The 21,152-nt window shown below is 42.3% G+C and overlaps 1 protein-coding gene across 1 annotated transcript; it reads left to right on the top strand.

Annotated features, from left to right (window-relative positions):
- Positions 1-8,407: 8,407 nt before the first annotated feature.
- Positions 8,408-17,365, top strand: RPP40 (ribonuclease P/MRP subunit p40). Its single transcript, XM_026511424.4, has 8 exons — positions 8,408-8,530; positions 10,083-10,227; positions 12,192-12,260; positions 12,851-12,946; positions 13,702-13,827; positions 15,527-15,725; positions 15,859-15,993; positions 17,146-17,365. Exons 1-8 carry the CDS (start codon positions 8,408-8,410, stop codon positions 17,342-17,344), a joined length of 1,092 nt encoding a protein of 363 aa, XP_026367209.1. The 3' UTR covers positions 17,345-17,365.
- The last annotated feature ends 3,787 nt before the right edge of the window (positions 17,366-21,152 follow it).

Below are 21,152 nucleotides of genomic sequence, written 5' to 3'. Positions count from 1 at the left end.
TGGCTTTACCAGCATTTTCGGTTTCTAATATCAGAGATAGCAATTGCAGGCCACAGCTGGGAAAAAGAACATAATGAATTGAGTCTAGAATCACACCGCAGCTAATTTTCACAGGCATGTGCATTACCTAAAAGGGACATCACTTCCAACAATTCCAGTACATTCCCAAGGCGTAGTCCACACCGAGCATTAGCCTGTGACAGTCCTCAGTGCCATCACTGGTATGGAAATGGGCCTGTGCCCTGCATCCTGACAGGGCTGGGATGCTGTGAAGAGAGATAATCTTCACAAAAACAGTAAATAATAACGTTCTCTAGCGAAAGCAAGCATGACGCTCCTTAGTTGATGCAAGGCCACTTTCTTCTTTCTTTTCCAATAAACAACATTTTCACGGAGAGAAGCCCAGCCTCCACGCAAATGCTTCCGTGGCTACTTGGGGATATGACTGAATTCAAGAAGAATAAAGGAGATGACAACCACATTTTAATTGTAAACAGATGTGTCACCGAAAAACTTTCAGATCCATAAATCCATGTAGACGTTACTCATCACAGTACTGGGAGAGGCGGGCAATGATAAAGCACGGGCCACTTATTATGTACCCCCTTTGTAAATTTCTCAAGTGCCTACGTGCAGATACTCTATGAGAAAAAACAATTCCCATTGACATCAATGTGAACATTCAATATTATAAAATTAGTTTTTTTCATTTTTTCATTTTGTTAACTTTAAAGCCAAAGATATATAGTCCTACACCTAACATATTGCATTTTTGTAAAAACTCTGAATGTGAAAAGCTTCCTTTCTTCAATTACTAACAATAATTGCAAAATTGCCCATTCTATGAAGAATACTCTTCCAGAAACTGTGGGGAGAGGAAAAAGAAATAACCAATATTGTGCCCATGACCTGCCAAGTCCCTCAAAGCTGGGGCAGGGAGATAGTCTCTCTGGGGCTTAGCACGGTGTCTGGCAAACAGCAGGAGCTTAATGAAGAGCTTGCTGATTGGATAAATGAATACTTCCAATGCGCATGGAGACCAAATACAGGTAATTTCCACACCTGGTGCCGTGGACGGACAACCGGAAACACACTGAGGCCACCTGTATACCCACTCTTCCTTTAGCCACTCCGGGCTCCCCAGCCCCAGGGCGATGCCTCCAGCTGTGGGATTTCTCTCACCCAAAGTTCTTACCTCATCACCATCTCCCTCCCCTCAGTCTGTCCCAGATGTCCTGCCACCTTTTATTCTGCCTTCTCTGCTCAGAGCTCTTCCTTCTGCTTGGAGTTCTCCGCCCCGTCTCCTGTACCTCGTCCCGCAGTTCGTGTCTGCTTTTCCTCCTGGAGGAACTCTTCTAGCGCTCCTGGCCTCATTCGCAGTCACTTGGGAATCAAACATTCACCCCCCAGCGTAGTATTCCGCAGATGTGGAGAAAAAGGAAGTCACGTTCTAGAACGAGAACCAATGCCCTCCACTTCTGGAGATCCCGGGAAGTAGTTTAAGAGTCTCTAGAATCTGCAGAGAAATCTTCATCATCCTTATTTCTTTCTAATTCAGTTATTTTTCTCCAAGCACCAGCATTCAAGACAAGTTTTTATTGTGCCAGCCATCGCAAGGGATGAAATAAAGACCCACCCCTGCTGTACCGTGGACGAACCTTGGGGACATTATGCTGAGTGGAAGAAGCCAGCGCAGGAGTCCAAATATTATAGGATTCCATTTGTATGAACTGCCCAGAAAAGACAAATCGAGAGAGACGGCAAGAAGATGAATGGATGCATAGGTCCAGGGAAGGCACATGGGAAGGTAGCAGAGTGACAGCTACAGGGAGTTTCTTAAGAATTTTATTTATTTATTTAGATTTTATTTATTTATTTGTCAGACAGAGAGAGAGCACACAAGCACACGGAACTGCCGGCATTGGGAGAGGGAGAAGCAGGCTCCCCGCTGAGCAGGGAGCCCAACTCGGGGCTGGATCCCAGGACCCTGGGATCATGACCTGAGCTGAAGACAGAGCTTAACCGACTGAGCCACCCAGGTGCCCCAGGGAGTTTCTTTCTGACGTGATGAAAAGGATCCAAAATTGACTGGTGTCAGTTACACACATCTGTGCATAGACTAAAAACCACTAAATTATACACTTTGAATGAATTATACAGTACATGAATTTTATCTCAAGAAAGCAGTTTAAAATTTTTACAAATCATGAAGTATTTTACACATACATTATATGGTGTACAAATAAACATTCTTTATGTGTCCCCTGCTGAATAAAATTCTACCCCTACCTTTGACGCCCTCTGCATGGCCATTCCCAAATACAACTCTTTGCCTCCCCTCCTGGTCATTCATCCGAAATTTAAAAAAATTATTCCACTTTCATTATAGTTTTGCTACATATGCATCTCTAAGTAGTATATTGTTTAGCTTTGCAAGTTTCTAGACTTTCTACCGATGTATGTGCCAAATATACTTCTGTCGCTTCTGTTTCTCTTTCCACATCATATTCTTTTTTTTTAAAGATTTTATTTATTCATTCAACAGAGATAGAGACAGCCAGCGAGAGAGGGAACACAAGCAGGGGAGTGGGAGAGGAAGAAGCAGGCTCCCAGCGGAGGAGCCTGACATGGGGCTCGATGCCAGAATGCCGGGATCGGGATCGCGCCCTGAGCCGAAGGCAGACGCTTAACGACTGAGCCACCCAGGCGCCCCTCCACATTGTATTTTTTGAGAGCCTTTCATATTTTAAAGTTTCTTATTCAATTCTATGCATTGTTTACTAATTAGCCTCTAAGTTGAAGATACTAAAACTTGCCTCAGAGAGGATTCTTGTGAGATAATTAATATAAAGTGCTTGGAGTAGTGCCTGATTCATTATAGGTGCTCAATATTGTGTATGTAATATATATAATATTATTACATAATTATTGATAATTATATATAAAATTACAGTGATTGCTCCTTTCTCCGTTAATGTATATTATTTCATCAACTGCATTATGCATTAGTAGTTTTCACACGATAGTAAAATCCGAGGTACAGAGAAATCGGGCCTCATTCTAGATATCTGAAGTCTCTGGATAGCTAAGATTTACATCTTTTACATACCAATTTACTTCTAAACATAAGTTTTTTCACTTTAAACAAAATAAAAGAATGAGCTTTATAAAAAAATGTCAACCATTTCCAAATTCTCTTCCAAAATTGTTATTTGAACATATGTGACAGAGCTTTAGTCAGACGGTGTGACTGTTTTGTGTTCTTTTTTCCCCAGCTTTATTGAGATATAATTGACATATAACGTTGTGTTCTGTTTTTAAAATACTCCTTCATTTGTACACCTGGACACAGTCCACATAGTCGCCATTGTGAATGCGTGCGTGTGCTCCACCAATTCCCAACCAGTCAGAGGGAGAGGACAGGAAGCAGTCTGGCTCTGAGCCCCGCGAGAACGCCAAGGATTCAAGTCCTCGCTTGGGGGGGATCACATACCCTTCTTGGGGGCCACTGATGATTTCCACTGCAGCCGATGGATCCAGTTCCCAGGCTGCCTACCGTCAGAGGGTAGTTTTGATCTTGTACGCCAACACCCGTCCGTTGGGGGCAGCCGCCTGGAGCCCTGGGCTGGAAAGGACTGTGAGGTCAAGGTTAGGCTTGGCAGGAGGGAGGCCTCTGATTTATTACCGATGTCTTCAATAGCTACAGGTCCCAGCATCACCTTCTCTGCTGCTCCCACCTGTAATAGGATGATGTTAACTGATTTCAGGTTAGCACTGCACTCCGATGAACATACCCAGGAGCTTCAGAGTTGGAGAGTTCTCTCCTCTCACCAATATAGATCCAACATATTTGCATGTACCGTTGACTAATATGGGGTTTGAAGTGTGTGGGTCGGATTTTTTACAGTACAGTACTGTAAATGTATTCTCCTTCATTATTTTAACATTTTTTTCTCTAGTTTCCTTTATCGTAAGAATACAGTATAAAATACACATACACAAAATATGTGTTAATTTATTGTTTATGTTATCAGTAAGGCTTCCAGTCAACAGTAGGCTATTAGTAATTAAGTTTGGAGGGGGGAGTCAAAATTAGATGTGGATTTCTGACTGCACGGGGCAGGGGAGTGTCAGCATCCTAATTTCCACGTTGTTCAAGGGCCAACTGTATATTTATAGGTACTGTACTTGTGTTTTCAATTTGCACACTGACCCAGACATTAATTTATGTAATATTCTAACATTTTCCCAGAGTTGAGCATACTTAAAATTGTTTCTGTACTTTTAATTTTATTGCATTGTAGCCCCAAAATATGATGATTAAAACTGTTGTCCTTTTAGATTTACCAAGCATATTTCTGTGTTGTCAGACTACAATCAAAGGTATTTTCACTTTTTTTTTGCAAGGCTGTTGGCTTGGCTTTCTAAAAAAATTCATTTTGCTACTTAATTCTTTTGGGGGTATAGATACAAATCAGTTATGTTTTATTTCCTGTGCTTTTCTTTCTTTCTTTCTTTCTTTCTTTCTTTCTTTCTTTCTTTCTTTCTTTCTTTCTTTCTGCAGGCCATATTTATTTATTCATTTATTCATTTATTTATTTATGCAGGCCATTCCTGGCCCATCATCCTTAGACTTTTTCTATGTCTCAAATCCATGATCTAATACCTATTTGTCAATTAAGATTTCTTTTAGCTCTAGATACCAGAAGTTCAGACAAGTAATAGTATGAACAAGCAAGGGCAGGAAATGAGGGAGGCAGGGGCCACGTCATCTAAGCTTTTATTCTACTGCAATGAAAACCAGTCTAAAGCCAGGCAGGGTCTGAACCGGGGGTGGGTAGCATATACAGGCCCACCTCAGAGATAGTGTGGGTTTGATTCCAGCCAACTACAATAAAGTGAATACTCGATTAAGTGAGTCAAATACATTTCCTGGTTTGTCAGTGCATATAAAAGTTATGCTCAGGGGCTCCTGAGTGGCTCAGTCAGTTAAGCATCTGACTCTTGGTTTCAGCTCAGGTCATGATCTCAGGGTTGGGAGATCAAGCCCCATGTTGGGCTCCATGCTCAGTGTGGAGTCTGCTTGAGATTCTTTCCCCCTCTCTCTCCTTCCCCCTCTACTCTTCCCCCTACTCACTTGCTCCTCTCTCTCACATAAATAAAATTAAAAAAAAAAGTTATGCTTACACTATACTGTAATCTATTAAGTGTGTAATAGCATTATGTCTAAAAAAGAATATACCTGGATTAAAAATTATTGCCAAAAAATGCTAACCATCATTTGAGCTTTCAGAGTTGTGATCACTGATCACAGATCACCATAACAAATATAATGAAAAAGTTAGAAATATTCTAAAAATTACCAAAATAGGACACAGTTACACGAAGCAAGCAGATGCTGTTGGAAAAACAGCACCAACAGGCTTCCTCAACATAGGGTTGCAACAAAACTTCAATCTATTAAAAACACAATACCTGCAAAGCAGGTAAAGTGAAGTGCAATACAATGAGCTGTCTGTATCTATTTTTCATGTTTTTGAGAAATCAGCCTGGATGCTGAGTGGAGAACAGACTGCAGGAGGGCAAGACAGGAAGCAGGGAGGTGGTTAGGAGCCTGTGTCTGGCAGCAGACTGACAGGGGAAGGTGGCTGAAACTGGTTGTAGAAATGGAGACAGAAGAGGCCGTAACCAGGATGCCTGTTGCAGGCACAGCCAACAAGCCACAGACTTGCAGTAGGATGGCACAGAGGGTGAGAAAGGAAGAAGAGTCAGGAGTGATGCCTGGTGCCCATCCTCCCTACCCCAGGGCTGAGGACCCAGGCCTGGTGGTTCTCAGCAGATAGATGGTACTGAAAGCTGTGAGACCATGAAGGATCACTCCAAGAAGAGAGGGCAGGGGTGGGGGGGTGGGGAGTAAGGATCACTGGAGATCTAAAGGAGGAGGAGCAGGAGGAAGATAGAGTCAGGTGGGAGGGAGTCCAGGAGCAGGGACGTTCTCAAAACTGCAGAGCTAAGTGTTTTAAGGAGTGTTTTCACATGTCCCCAGGGATTTGTTCTAACAGGTATGGCAAGCATGCACAGAAATGGCTGTCCTAAATGACAAGTTTTTACTCACAGTTCCCTAGAATCACAGGAATGACAGGCCATGCAGAGCCACCACTGCAAGCCAAACACGCCTAGGTGGGTCAGGAGGCAGGGGGAGTGAGGGGAAAGCATCTGTCAGAGCTTTTATTATGAGAAGGAATGGGTGAGGCAGGGTACACAGACTACGCAGGTTTAGGATTGGCAGGTTTGAAGAGTTTCCATGGGTGCTGGAATATAGGGACTGTCCCCAGTTATCTAGAACCTGCCCCTGGGGTTATTAGGGCAGGAGAACAGGAGCCTGGAGCGTAACAGTTTACAGAAGAGGTGTTTCAGGGTGTCAACTCCAGATTAGTAGGTTTACAAATGAAAGGCATGCTCATTGCACAAGTTATTTGCTATCTTTAGGAATTAGCTGACCCCGGAAGGGGCAGTCCCACCCTGGTCAGTGAGGGCCCCGATGCCAAACCATCAGAGAATTAGAATACAGAAAATAAGAAAATATAGTTAATACAAAAAAGAAGAAGTGCTCATCTGTATCAAGTGCATCTAAAACACTGAGATAAGAACAGAAACTTGGCCTTGAATTTGGCAAAATGGAAATCATCAGTGACCTTGATAAAAGCCAAGTCAGTGAAGTAGTGTGGAGGAAAGCTAGAATGGAATGGGGTCAGGAGAGAACGTGCGGAGAGGAGGCTCTAATCAAGCAGAGAAATACAGTGGGGAGAATGCAGAGGAATTCAGGGTCAAACGAGGTGTTCTGCTTAATGCACAACATTAAGGCACGTGTGTATACTGATAGACATGACCCAGCAGGCAGGGAGAAATGAATGAATGATTACAGACAGAACTCCAGAACAACATGGAGGTAGGCTGAAAGGTCTTCAGTCCCAAATTTACTGCAAGTTACAGCTTAAGTCTTATAATAAACGAGATTTTTGCCCTCTATTTCATAATACAGGGACACCCCACGCCAGAACATATCCTCAAGTACTGTTTTCCCTTGAAGAACACCTGAGTTATGAATACCCAAACTGCATAGTGGCTGTTCATCTGTATATTTTCCGCTGATATAATTTATATTGAGTTTCCAAAACTTAATAAAACATTTTTTAAAAAAGATTTTATTTATGTATTTGAGAGAGAGAGAGAGCAAGCATAAGTGAGTGGAGGGGCAGAGGGAGAAGCAAGCTCCTTGCTGGGCAGGGAGCCCGACGTGGGACTCGATCCCAGGACCCTGGGATCATGACCTGAGCTGAAGGCAGATGCTTAACCGACTGAGCCACCCAGGAGCCCCTTTAATAAAACATTTTAAGCTAAATGGCTTGCAAGAAAACCTTCACATTGGTTCCAAATACAACTGGTAGATACAACATCACACCACTTTGCAAATTTTGGAGTATCAGCAAAGGTGTACACATCTCCTCATGGTCTAAGAGAGGCCACTGCTGCTTCAATGTGAGGTAACCAAGAAGTAATGTTTTAAGCATTTTATATCCTAATATGACAGTTGTGACGTATCTAGGTGCCATACTGTGCATCTTTTCTTATAACTTTTCCTGTTTAAAATAATGGGAAATATGTTTTTTTTAGTTCTCAGAGACAGGCTGACATTTCAGGCACAGGTTTACTGACATTAACTGGCAGAAGACTTTCCAGCCTTGTCTCGGTTTAAAATTTTTAAGTATTTACCTTGTAAATTACTTAACTTCGGTTGTTCCAAATCTTATAGTAAAATCGATGGTCCAAAGTTGTACCACGTGTGCTGTTTTGCCTCCTTTCTGCACAGAATTGGGGCTGTGCATACTCCAGTTTGAGAAGCATGTACTAATGCAGCAGCTGATCAGAAGAGTTATGGAAAAATGAATTCTCGTTGCAACCCCCAACAACCATTCAGATGGGATTTTTAAGAAGGGATCTTAAAGTGGTTCCGAAGGAGTCGTATTTGTAGGGAAGGCAACAGAAACTGTGTATTCTCTTCCTGCACATAGTTCCTTAACCTTTTGGGAAGGACCAGAAGGAGAATTTATGGCAAGAGACAGCAGCAAGGGACGGATGGAGGGCAAGACGAGAAAGATGGGTTTGAAAAGACAAGTTCCAGGTTTCCAGGTATTTCCATTTTAGGTAATGAATTTGCGGTTTGAAGTACCCATGGCAAGCTTCTGCAAAGGTTTCTAAACCGAGGCCAGCTCTCACCCCCACTCCCACACGGAGCCCGGGCCACCTCAACCTAATCAGCGCGGCCGCACTGCGCATGCCTGCAGGGCGGGGCGAGGAGGAGGGGCGGGGCTCGCCGAGCTCGCCCAGGGCCGGAGCCAGGGAGAGCATGGCTACCCTGCGCCGGCTGCGAGAGGTTCCCCGGCACTTGCTGGTCTGCGAGAAATCCAACTTCGGTCATGACAAGTCCCGCCACCGGCATCTTGTGGAGACGCACTATCACAACTACAGGGTGAGTTCGGCCGCCGTGGGCCTCTCAGGCATTGCTTCACCCCTGGGAGCTGGAGAGCTTTGGGGAAAGTCGCTTTCGACTGAGTGACGGGCCCGCCCTCAACGCGCGGAGGGGCGGGGCTCCTCGCCAGGCATGTTGGGAATTGTAATCTCTTCACTGCTCTGACTTGCTCGCTTGCGGAGCTGCAGGACTACAACTCCCAGGATGCGCCGGGGACAGGGTAGTGTCCTCTCCTCTCGAGGGGAGGGGCTGGGCGGCGTGTCCCCGGCGGATTCCAAAGCGCCGCTGGCTACTTTGTGGTACCGCCCCTGGTGGAGTGCTTTCCCGGGAGGGACGTGAGAGTGGGGGCCGAACCTGGGGAGTTAAAGAGCGAGGGATGGGTGCGGTGTGGAGCCTCGGGTCGGCGGAAAATCGGGACCGGACCCGGTTCCCCTCCCCACTTCTTGATTCTTTCTCCCATCTCGTGGGAGCGTCTTGCCGAGTCCAGACCCAAGAAGCACGTGCTTTTCTAAACTATTTAGGGGTGCTAGGTTTAGATCTGAGAAAATTTCCACTTTGCCCGTTGTCTTATGTGGTCTCCAGCCAAAGCGCGCCAGTTCGGCAGCTTTGTGTAGAAAGCTTGGGAGCACAACTCAAGAGCTTTACAGGGGTGTTAACATCGGCTGTTGCTTCGTGAAAATGTCATCGTCGTGGGGGCGCTTTGTGTAAGTTGAGGCAGCAGTGAGGTGAATCTAGCATCTGGCGAGAGAAGAGGAGAATAACCCAAATGCCAGTCAAGTGTCCAGTGGCTCGGTTTCACCAACTCATTTAAGTGGGGAGGTCTCCAAAAACTCAACCTGAAAATAGTTTAAGCTTTTTACACTTTAAATTCATCAGCCTCATCTCCACCCAGGCCTGACTGGCATGGCAGTTTCTCAGAGACACAGCTGGTGACGCAGGTCCCTCAGGAATAGACTGGTGTATGAGCTTTGGGAGAGTGCTTTTCAAGGTGGGGAGCACTTGGGTAACATTTGAAACCCTTTAGGTTTAACATCTCTGCTTTAGATGGAAAGCTCATCGCAGGCAGCAATCGGGTGTGTATCTTATCTTGCCCAGGCTGATCTGTAGAATTTTTCTGTCCAGAAAATAGGAACAGCCTGACCACTTCTGCTTCCATGGGGCCTCTTAATGATTGATGTCCCTAATTTCCTTATGCCCTAAGGGACAGTCCCTTTGATTCCAGCCTGGTACCGGGTTAAACAAATCAAGGGATATTCCATTGTACCATGTTTCCTTAAAAATTAATTAGAGCAGTGGACAGGATATAAAACATACTGTTTATTTGCAGAAGCTTTCCATTAAAATTTTTTTTGCTCCTTTAGCTTTCCTATAATGTTTGAATACAGAAATGAAAAACATGAATTGTCAAATTTCTCTTCCTGAGACTGGTAAATTACGAGTTTTATAGAAACCAGTGGGGGAATAGTTAGCAGCTTTCATATGTTATAGCATCCTTAACAAGTTGGGGCTGATCTACATGAAAATAAGACTTTTATGTTACACATCCCAATAGGTTTCATTTCTGATTCCTGAATGTGGGATACTATCAAAAGAACTGAAAAACCTAGTCATGGAAACTGGACCCTATTACTCTGTGAAGAACTTACCTCTTCATGAGTTAATTACACACGAATTCATCAACACCTTTGTGAAGAAAGGTAAGAAAAACCTTGTGTCTGTGAAGGTGGCAAGATGAGGAAGTATAGTTAGACCACATCACGGTACTAGGGCTCTTCTCTTGTCTTCAGTAGGGCTCCACAGAGATAGTCTTCGTGGTCAAGTGCATGCATCACTCCGCCTTTCTCAGTAGCCTCACCCTACTTTTTCTCATGCTCTCTTTAGGTGGTGGTTTCTTCTTCTTTTTTTTTTTTTTAAAGAACTGTGGTGTTTTGTTTTGTTTTTAAAGATTTTATTTATTTATTCGACAGAGATAGAGACAGCCAGCGAGAGAGGGAACACAAGCAGGGGGAGTGGGAGAGGAAGAAGCAGGCTCACAATGGAGGAGCCTCATGTGGGGTTCGATCCCATAACGCCGGGATCACGCCTTGAGCTGAAGGCAGACGCTTAACCGCTGCGCCACCCAGGCACCCCTAGGTGGTGGTTTCTGATACACTTGTCCACTAGCGTGGCATGGGGATGTTGTAACATGAAAGTATCCCTCATCATAAACCAAGGATTCAGGGAGAGGAGAGAGTCTTGGGATCTGCATGTTTGGATACACTGCTGTTGGGAGCGTGGCCGCAAAGACCACTATGTTCCCAGCAGTCTCCACTCAGCTGTCTCAAAAGGTTCATCTCCTGATGCCACCATAGCAGCTGTTCACCAGGCAGTGTGCTCATTATGGTTCAGTGTCTTCTGCTCAGAGTTTGTGGCTCCGACCCTCTCTGCTCACCCCATTTCCATTCGTATCTGCCGGGTTGGTTGCTTTGTTCCCCTTGTTTCCTAGGAAGCACTTGTTTGAAACTGTATTTCCGACTGTCTTTAGGGATTCCCCTCTCCCTATGTAAGTCACTGTACTTAGAAGTAAGCAAGCCCCTTTCCTCGCTGGAGGCTCCATGTTTGTCTTCTACAGGGAGCTGGGAAGAATCTAGTACTCGCAGTTCCTCTCATTCGGGTGCTGCTGGCCCTGCTTGCAAAGCTGGCAGTGTTGTCTTTGGTCCTTTCATCTATTTTGAAGTTTGGTGCTACTTTGTTAATAACGTGGCCACTGGCTGTAACGGGCACTTTTACATATCTTAACCAGTTGAACTCTTGCAACAGCTCTGTGAGGCCGATGATCCCCATTTTACAGGTGGGGAAAACTGAGGTTCACAGAGACTGAGTGGCTTTCCTAACCTCACACAAGGTCCTTGCAATTTTGAATCTTTACTGGAACTCTTGTCTCAGGGGTGTGCACTTACCTAGAATTCTACTTTGTGCCTCTCTGCCAGCATCCCCAGAGGTGCATACTACACCCTGAGTCCGCTTTCCGCTTGTTGGTAGGCACAAAGAGGCCCCGGGTGGGGGCGTGAACTAGCTCTAGTGTGGCCTCTGTGTCCTCCAGCTCACCCTTGGCCAGTTTTAGGGTTTTTTTTTTTTTAAAGATTTTACTTATTGGGGTGCCTGAGTGGCTCAGTCGTTAGACATCCGCCTTCGGCTCAGGTCATGATCTCAGGGTCCTAGGATCGAGCCCCTGGTCTGGCTCTCTGCTCCGCAGGAAGCCTGCTTCTCCCTCTCCCTCTGCCACTTCCCCTGCTTGTGTTCCCTCTCTTACTGTCTCTCTCTCTGTCAAATAAATAAAATCTTTAAAAAAAAAAAAGATTTTATTTATTCATTTGAGGCAGTGAGAGAGCATGAGCAGGGGGAGGGGCAATGGGAGGAGGAGACTCCCCACTGAGCCAGGGGCCCAATGTGGGGCTCGATCCCAGGACCGGAATAGCATGACCTGAGCCGAAGGCAGAAACTTAACCATCTGAGTCACCCAGGAGCCCCAGGTTTTAGGTGTATTGAGGGAGCTGGAGCAGTGGGAGATATTGACCCTTACTCACCTGGGGGATATGTTATGTGAAGAGAATCCACTAACTCTTTGCAGTTGTGATTTTTTTTTTCCCCCTTAATTTCTCATCTGGGCTTTCTCTTACAGGTTCGTGCTATGCACTAACATACAATACAAATATCGATGAAGATAATACCGTCGCCCTACTGCCAAACGGTAACAACGCTCATTTGTTTCTTTCTTTAATTTTAAAAGAAATGGTGTAAGAAAAAAAAATATCAAATCTCCAGATTCATTCCCCTTCTTAGAGCGAACTGTTTTTAACAGGTTGGTTTTTATTTTTCTTGACATTTTCTATAAATTTATAAACACACATAAAGCTTGGTTTTTTTTTTTTTTTAACATAAATCACATTGTACGACGTTGTTTCTCAATTTTCTTTTTTCTCAGTATGTCGTAGACATCTTTCCATATCGGGGCATATAGTTCTGACTTAGTGTTTTTAATATTTTGAAGATATTCCAGTGAAGAGGTATACCATGATTTGTTTATTCCTTCTTTAATAGAAATTTAATAGAAATTTCTGTTTTCACTGTCATAAATAATATCCTTGTATGTGTAATATATTAAAGTATCCTTTTACATAAACAAGATATATGTATAAATAATATCCTTGTATCATAAAGAAGATCCTTGTATGCACTTTATTACCCTCATATCTAACTGCTCAATTTGGCTGTGCTTTCTTTCAGTCAGAGAACGTCATATTTTTAACATCTCTTTTATGGGAATTATTTAATTTATAGGGAAATTAATTTTATCACTGGATAAAGATACTTATGAAGAAACTGGCCTTCAGGGTCGTCCATCTCAATATTCTGGCAGAAAAATCATGAAATTTAGTAAGTATTATGCTTAAGTAATACTTAAGTATTAAGTATTAATACTTTAACTTAACTAATACTTAAACTTTAATCAGTTTCTAACAAGTTAGTAATCTTCCTGTAGCAATTTAAGTGTGAATGTTTGCCGCTGTTTTCTTTGCTCAGAAGGAGCATGGCTTTTTCTTGTCTTTAAAACTTCTAACCTATAGGGCTCTAGGTTGAGCTTCGGAGAGACTAAGATTGCTGTTCTGTTTTCTCTTTGGCTGTGGGCTGCATCTTATAAGGATCGCAGAATTGGAATGGTCCACTAAATATATATGTTTTGGGTCGAAAATTCAAAGTAATGAACCCAAGATAAGAGTCTACAGCTTGTTTTTAATAAAGAATTTCCTTTACTGTCACCAAGTTTTTATGATTACTAGTAGAGATAACCCCGTGGAGATACGGTTCTGCCGATAGTGTCCGGCTTGAACATGAGTGATTGAGGCTGTCAACATCCATAAGTCGATTAGGATTGACCTCCCAAACCTCTGCCCTTGGCCTTTGACCTCGGGAAAGTATGACTTTAAAACATCTGTTGTTACTATCAATGCTAGAAATACCCATGAAAAGCAGAGTTTTGATTTGGTAAACCAAAGGAGCGCAAGAAGAACAAAAGAATTTTTGCTAGTCTTAAAATTTCCCAAAATTCTAATGCTTTTTAATATAGCACTTTTTCCACAGTGTAGGCTGTGTATATACGAATGAACTGTTTATTCCTCTTTCCATTTAAGTTGTTTCCATTGATTTGATGGATTTATCCTTTAACCTGAATTCTAAGAAGTATGAAAGAGTATGTTGGTCCTTCAAAGAGAAGAAGCCATTGGAATTTGATTTTCTTTTGGCCTGGCATCATACAGGTATGGAAAATATGTAACCTTACAGTGCTTTGGAAATCTAATCGTTAATTAAAGGGGAGGAATGGAGGATTAAATTGTGATTCATCCCTATGGTCTCGGGTACTGTGTACACGTGTGCGTAAACATTATTCGGGAAGCTGCTTCGGGCCCCCAGCCAGCCCCAGGAGCCATAATTCAGGATGACCTAGGCACGCAGCCGTCTGCCTCCCTCTCAGGTTATGTGTCTATCCAGAGATCTTGGAGTGGCTTCAGCACAGCTGTCCTTTATCTGTTTCTCCCCTCCCTTCTACACCTTACCTCAAACAGCCTTCGCAGTATGTTTTAAAATAACACAAATTATAAACACAAACTGTGGGTTATTTCAGGGTCAAAATCAAGCATACTATTAAATGTCGAGTGGAATTTATTGTAACTTGGAATCGATTAGAACATGAAATTTCGTGGGGTGTTTGGTCGCCAAACGTGTTGGTGTGCTGACAACTGCCATGCCCCTTTTAGAGTGTATCTTTGGTCCATCACAAGATTGTAATGAGTCAGATCATCACAGTTATGATGGTGTCGTACTCGTTTTTGGAGGACAGGGAGGCACATAGGTCCATTTTGGAAATATGTCTGTCCATTTGCTCTTCGTGGGACGTTCCTGGTTGCTGGATGCTCCAGGCAGCTTGTAGGAGTCCTCAGTCTGTCATGCTTCAGTGCTTCTCCTCCTTAGGGTAGAGATACAGGAGGGCAGACAGACTGCCGGACGTTTCAGTTGCATGAAGTCCTCATTGAGGGCCATGTGTGCATTGGGTTCTCTGTGGAGACCTCTGTGTTCCTAAGGCTCCTAATTATTCTAAGGGCTTGTGAGGAACTGGGGAAAGTCCGAGATTTTCCCCCACTTGTAAGCTAAGTCATTAGCCTTCACAATCTCATGGATGCTGGCAGAAGACACAAGACTTGGAATTTAATTACTCAAATTAATCGCCGTGGCCACAGTCTCCACTCACACTAGTGCACTACGTCCCACTACTTACGGGGTGACACTCGGTGGGCCAGGGGATACCACACATGCCGTGGGCTGCGTTGCAGGAGAGGAATCCCGAGCTGCATGAACTCCAGCCTTTTATCTTGGCCAGTAAGCCTGCTGGCTTTTGCTGTGGAGGGGGTAGCAGATTATTTCTATTACACTGGACATGAAGCAAGCCTGCCTTTTGCTCCCAAGGGGGCACTATTTCTGTCCTCCAAGGCTGTTGGAAGATCCTTGAAGATATGTTAGATCTTACTGGGTTTTTTAAGACAAACAGAAATGAGTTTCTGCCATCATTCAGTTCCTCTTGTGTTTCCTTCACAGAGATTTTGCAAATAAACTCCTCTCTCTGTACAGTTCACTAATTTTATTTATCCACAAATAGCGCTTTTTTTGTTCAGTAAGTCAAAATTTTCTTATTAGAGCAAATGCTGAGACTAATACGGGGTTGAATCTGAAAGGATTATGCTTTTCCAGGAAAAGGGAAAGGAAATGAATGTTTACAGGACTTTGGCACAAGGAGCCATAAGCAACTTAGATGATTTTAATTTCAATACAGCTTTGCACAACTCCCTTCTGCGTTACTTAATCTCACCTGCTCCCTGGACTCTCATGTGGGAAAGGGGCGGTGGCAGGGATTCACTGAACTTGCTTTCAGGATTCACATGACCTTGTATGGTGTGTTTTAAGGTGCAGAAGAATCAACGATGATGTCATACTTTTCCAATTACCGAATTCAGGAGCATCAGCCAAAAATAGCGCTGAGCACAGTGCCGGAGCTGCAGTGCCCGGTGCTGCGGAGCAGCGCGCTCCGGGGGGAGCCAGAGGCGGCCTGCAGCGCCCCCGAGCTTCTGGACTGGCTGGGCGCCGTCTTCAGCCACGCTGAACTGTGCGTAGCAGCTCCTGGGCTATGGGCTCGGGCTCGGGCTGGCTTCTTGTGCTTCGTGGGGGTTTTTACTCTGAAAGTGAATCATGCAGGAGATGTAAATGTGTTTTCTTTCTTTTTTTCGTGTGTGTGACAGAAATAATGAGCCTCATAACTTCATATCAGCTTATTGCTGTCCTCAGCCAAGCACAGTGGTGGCCAAAGCTTACTTGTGTACAATCACTGGTTTCATACTTCCGGAGAAGATCTGTCTCCTCTTGGAACAGCTATGGTGAGAACGCTTTTTGCCTTTTATATCTTGCTTGTCCGTGCCCAAAGGACGTTTTAGGGGCAGTGCTACTGTCCCAAGTCGCAGTGTTCTCTCACACACGTTTCCCCTTTTTTCCTTGCTTGGGCTCACAGTGCGGTAACATTATCATCTTAAGTGACGTAATTATCCTTGGTGATGGGAAAATTGTATTGCCAAATACTTGTCCTTACTAAAAGACAAAGAGCAGAGTTTAAGCTTCTTGAAAACAAACCATTTTTCTTGTCATGCTCTGGAAGTTATAATATCACTTAAGAAAACAGCAGTACTCTATGGAACACATTTTGAACTGTTTTAAATGTTAGAGTTCTGCAGATGTTTTATTTTGAAAACAAGTTGACCATTTTTGAATCCAAATCATGTCCAAGATCTGTTCCAGCCTTAACATCCTGTGAAGCGCTGGGCATCCTTAACATGCCAGGGCTTGGACAAGGCAGTATGGGGTTTGTATTTGAGAAGTACTCTATAAATAAAATGCTACATTGTATCTAATGCAGGAAACTCAGATCCCATATTGAAAAGACCATAAGGCAAACATAATGCCTTCTCAGTCTTCCCTTTTTTTTTTTTTTAAACCCATTGCTGGGCTTGAGATTAAGAGTTGGATGCTTAACCAGCCAAGCCACCCAGGCATCCATTAGTCTTCACTTTTTAAATGTCTAAGATTTAAATCTTGAGGGTTTTCTTTTTTAAGCCCAATACCCTTTTTCATGTATTAGTTTGGTACTTTCATTTTCCTCAATAAGAAGGTTGGATTTTTTGTTTAAATCCAATAAATTCTGCAGTGTTTCATTTAACAGAGACTGAACAGCACTGTTAAATGGAGGGAAACTTTGTGGTTTGGTTTTGGTTTCTTTTCTTTTTGATTCTTACATGATGTTCCACAGTAAGCATAGGAACTGCTGAAATTGGTTTTGTGCATTCTGTAATTAGTTAACATTTACTGAATACACCACATAGGATCAGGAATGTAATTTGCATCTCTTAATTCTTATAAATAAAAGCTAAGGTCTAAGCTTCATTGAAACATCAGAAGTACCACTTATCCTAAATAAGTAAAAAAATGTGGACATTCCTAGCCCTCCCTGTTTGTTAAGATTTATCTTTCTTTTTCAGTCGCTACTTTGATGAGCCCAAGTTAGCTCCTTGGGTTACGTTGTCAGTACAAGGCTTTGCAGACAGTCCTGTTTCGTGGAGAGAAAATGAACATGGTTTTCGAAAAGGAGGAGAACATTTATACAACTTCGTGATTTTTAATAATCAGGACTATTGGCTTCAGATGGCTGTTGGGGCGAATGATGACTGTCCACCGTAAAAAATACAAAACTTAAAATCATGTTTGTTTATGTTCGTGCTTTCTTCCAGATTTTGTTAATGGTAAAGGACTGTGTGTTCACTCAGGTTCGTCTGATGATGGCATTTCTTAGATCAGCATCCATTAGCATTCTGCTCTTGACTTAGGGCCCATGCTGTGAGTGTAGCTGGTACTGACATTCCCCTGGTCAGTGTCAATATAAGGACAGAGGTGTGGGTTACTACAAGGTAGAGTGGACTAGGATGACCAGGGAACAGGAGCTCTTGGACCGTTGGGTGAGATGTGTGCTGTTACTCAGGTGTATGTTTACAACTTGTTCACATAATAATAAAAAGAAGTCCTTATATTATACTTCTCAGAACCAGCCCCTGCTTTAAGTGCTGATTGTATATTACCTCATTTATTTCTTGCATCAACAGCACAGAGTATAAATGAGCTACCAAGGTCACACTGCTTGTGGGTCTGAGACCTGAGCTTGGACCAGCTGGTTCCTAAGTGTGTGTTCTTACTCTTGCCTCTGGATCAAGGGAGGGGTATTTGGATACTGTGTATTGTAAAGAAGAAGTTGAATTTTTTTTCCCCAGCACTATGGCTGATAAGGACCAGCTGAAAACAACTAAAACGTCTAGAATACATATCAAGAACTATTTTTAAAAATGGATCAGTGAGCTATAAAATAAGTCTCAAAAAATTTTAAGTGGAAGTAGAAGCACAAAGAGGTAATTAGGACACTTGGGCCACTTTTTGCCCTTAGGACACTTGCCAAATACCTAATTAAACTGTTTTTCATCATCTGGGGTGGGAAAGGGGCAGTAGCATAGCAGACAAAGCTTAGGCCCTACCCAGGGTGGGAGGGATAATAGGAGATCTCATGAAGTTGAGACCCCAAAAAGATAGACTTAGTATAAGGGTGAACTATGAACAAATCTGCCTGCCTCCTCCGTCTCCAATCTCCCCTTCTCCTCCCTCATTCCCCACAGATAACAAAGAGGATTGCCCATCCTGATCGAATACATTCCATCTCCCCTGAGAATATATATATATATATATATATATATATATATAGTCACAAGCAGCCCTGAAGCTGGTTTGTTTGAACAATCTGGGTAGTCTAAAAAAGCCTCACACCAGAAATTTAAAGTGATAACAGATTTTTAGTGCCTTCCAGGTGACTGACAGAAGCAAAACGTATTGTCTTTGGAGGAATTCAGAAACAGTTTCAAGGAATATAAGTTCACAATCAAAAATCACAAACACATAAGATAGGAGCCAGCAGAAACAATGGGTGGAAGAAGCAGGCTTATAAAGACTTAAGCTATTAAGACTTACCAGACATAGTATAAAGTATGTTTTATATTTAAAGAAATAAGGGAAATTAAAGAGCATGATAGTAAAAACAGTCAAGCAGATTGGGAAAAGTACTAAGTGGAAGTCTAGGAATAAGGAACACCATAATTGAAAGTTCAGTGGATTGACTAACGTAACAGCAGACTAGGTACCACTGAGAAAAGAATAATAGGAAGAAACAAGGATGTTTTCAGACTTGCAGAAGACTTTATCACCAGCAGATAATGCACTACAAGAAAAATTAAAGGGTGTTCTTCAGGCAGAAGCAAAATGATACCAGATGGAAACCTAGATCTACACAAAGGGATGGAGAGCACTGGAAATGACCTATCTGTAGGTCATTTAACCATATGGTCAACCTAACCATATCAATAGTCATATTAAATGTAAATCATCTAAATGCTTCAATTAAAAGGCAGAGACTGTCAGATTGGATTTAAAAAAACACTGCCTTCAAGAAATGTACTTTAAAGATACAAGTAGGTTAAAAGTAAAAGGATAGAAAAAGATACCCCATGCTAACACTAGTTAAAAGAAAGCTGGAATGAGTATATTAATAACAAAATAGACTTTGAGCAAAGAATATTAACAGGGATTAAAGCTTATGTCATAGTCAGTGAATGTAACTGACAACAGTCCTAAATAATAGCAAAAGCTGATCACACTGCAAGGAAAAAATGGACACATTTTAGTATCTACTTTCTAAAACTGATGGAGAAAGTTGGCAGAACAAAAATATAGTCTGTTTGAATGATGGTAACAGCCAGTTTGACCTGGTTGATATTTATAGAACATTCCACCCCACCACAGCAGAACATGAGTGTACATGGAATATTTATGATAATAGACCACATTATGGCCCATTAAAAAATCTCAAATTTGAAAGTATTCATCATATCAAGTATGTTCTTTGGCCACAGAGGAATTACGTTAGAAATCAATAACAGAAAGATCCTTGACAATCCTCAAATATTTGGAAACTAACAAGTCAAATCTAAAGAGAAATTAGAAAGTAATTTGAAGTGAATAAGAAATTGTGGGTTGCCACTAAAGCAGTACTTAGAGGGAAACTTCTAATATTAAATACCTATAGTAGGACGGAAGAAAGGTCTCAAATCAGTGACCTGAGTTTCCACTTTAAGAAACTAGAAAAAAGAAGAGCAAATTAAATACAAGTTAAGCAGAAGAAGAGGAATAATAAAGATCAAAGAGACAATCAATGAAATAAAAGACAAAAACAATAGAGAACAATCAATAAATTCAAAAGCTTGTTCTTTGGGAAAGAAAACCAATAAAATTGTTAAGTCTCCAGCCAGATTGGTGAGGGAAAAAAGAAAGACAAATGATCAAGGAATATATATAAGGAATGAGAGAAGTAACATCACTACAGAGCCTACAGATATTAAAAAGAATATTAGGAGCACCTTTATGCCAATAAATTAAACATCATTGATGAAATTGACAGATTCCTTGAAAGATGACCAGAGCTCACTAAAAAAAAGATAACCTGAACAGCCCTACAAAATAGATTGAAGAAATTGACTCGGTTGGTTAAGCGTCTGCCCAGGGCATGATCCCAGGGTCCTGGGATTGAGCCCCATGTTGGGCTCCCTGCTCAGTGGGGAGTCTGCTTCTCCCTCTCCCTCTGCCCCTCCCCCCTGCTTGTGCATGCACTCTCTATCTCAAATAAAATCTTTATTTAAAAAAATTGAAATTGCAGTTTTAAAACCTTCTAACAAAAACCCAGGTCCAGGGAGCTTAGTGGTGAGTTTTACCAAAAACTTAAGAAGAAATCATACCAATTCTATGCAAACTTCCAAAAAATCAAAGTGGCAATAATTTCCAATTCATTCTGGGACTCTGGGACCAAAATTATCCTGGTACCCTGGCCAAACATACTACAAGAAAAGCTACGAAGCAATGTTCCACATAAACATAGGTACACCAATTCTAAGGAAAGGTTTAGTAAATTGAATCCTATGATATAATAAAAAGATGTCATGGGCATGGGGTTTACCCTGGGAATGCAGGGTTGATTTAGCATTCACACAATCATCTCAATACAGAAAAATCATTTGACAAAATTGACCGTCTATTTCTGAGAAAAACTCAGGTGCACTAGGAATAAAGGGAACTTCCCCAATTTGATAAAGGGCACCTACAAAAACGTTAGAGTTACCATCATACTTAATGGTAAAAGACTGAATACTTTCCCCCTAACATCAGGAACAAATAGGGATGTTTCTATCCAGTGTTGTACGGGAGATTCTAGACTGCACAATTGGGAGAGAAAGAAAGGACATCCAGATTGGAAAGAAAAAATAAAATTGCCTTTATTCACAGATGACATGATCTTCAGACATGTAGAAAATGTACAATGGAGTCTACAAACTATTAGAACTAATAAGTGACTATCAAAGTTGCAAGATAGAAAGCAACATACAAAAATCATGTTTATCCA

The sequence above is a fragment of the Ursus arctos genome, unplaced genomic scaffold (assembly GCF_023065955.2).
Source record: "Ursus arctos isolate Adak ecotype North America unplaced genomic scaffold, UrsArc2.0 scaffold_31, whole genome shotgun sequence".
Taxonomy (NCBI): domain Eukaryota; kingdom Metazoa; phylum Chordata; class Mammalia; order Carnivora; family Ursidae; genus Ursus; species Ursus arctos.
This window is presented reverse-complemented; position numbering and strand designations above follow the sequence as displayed.

Excerpts from the sequence above, each read along its gene's own strand:
- RPP40 (XM_026511424.4), top strand. The coding sequence starts at position 8,408 with ATGGCTACCCTGCGCCGGCTGCGAGAGGTTCCCCGGCACTTGCTGGTC. Across the intron at positions 12,261-12,850 it reads CGTCGCCCTACTGCCAAACG|GGAAATTAATTTTATCACTG; the intron begins GTAACAACGCTC and ends TTTAATTTATAG. Across the intron at positions 13,828-15,526 it reads TTTGGCCTGGCATCATACAG|GTGCAGAAGAATCAACGATG; the intron begins GTATGGAAAATA and ends GTGTGTTTTAAG.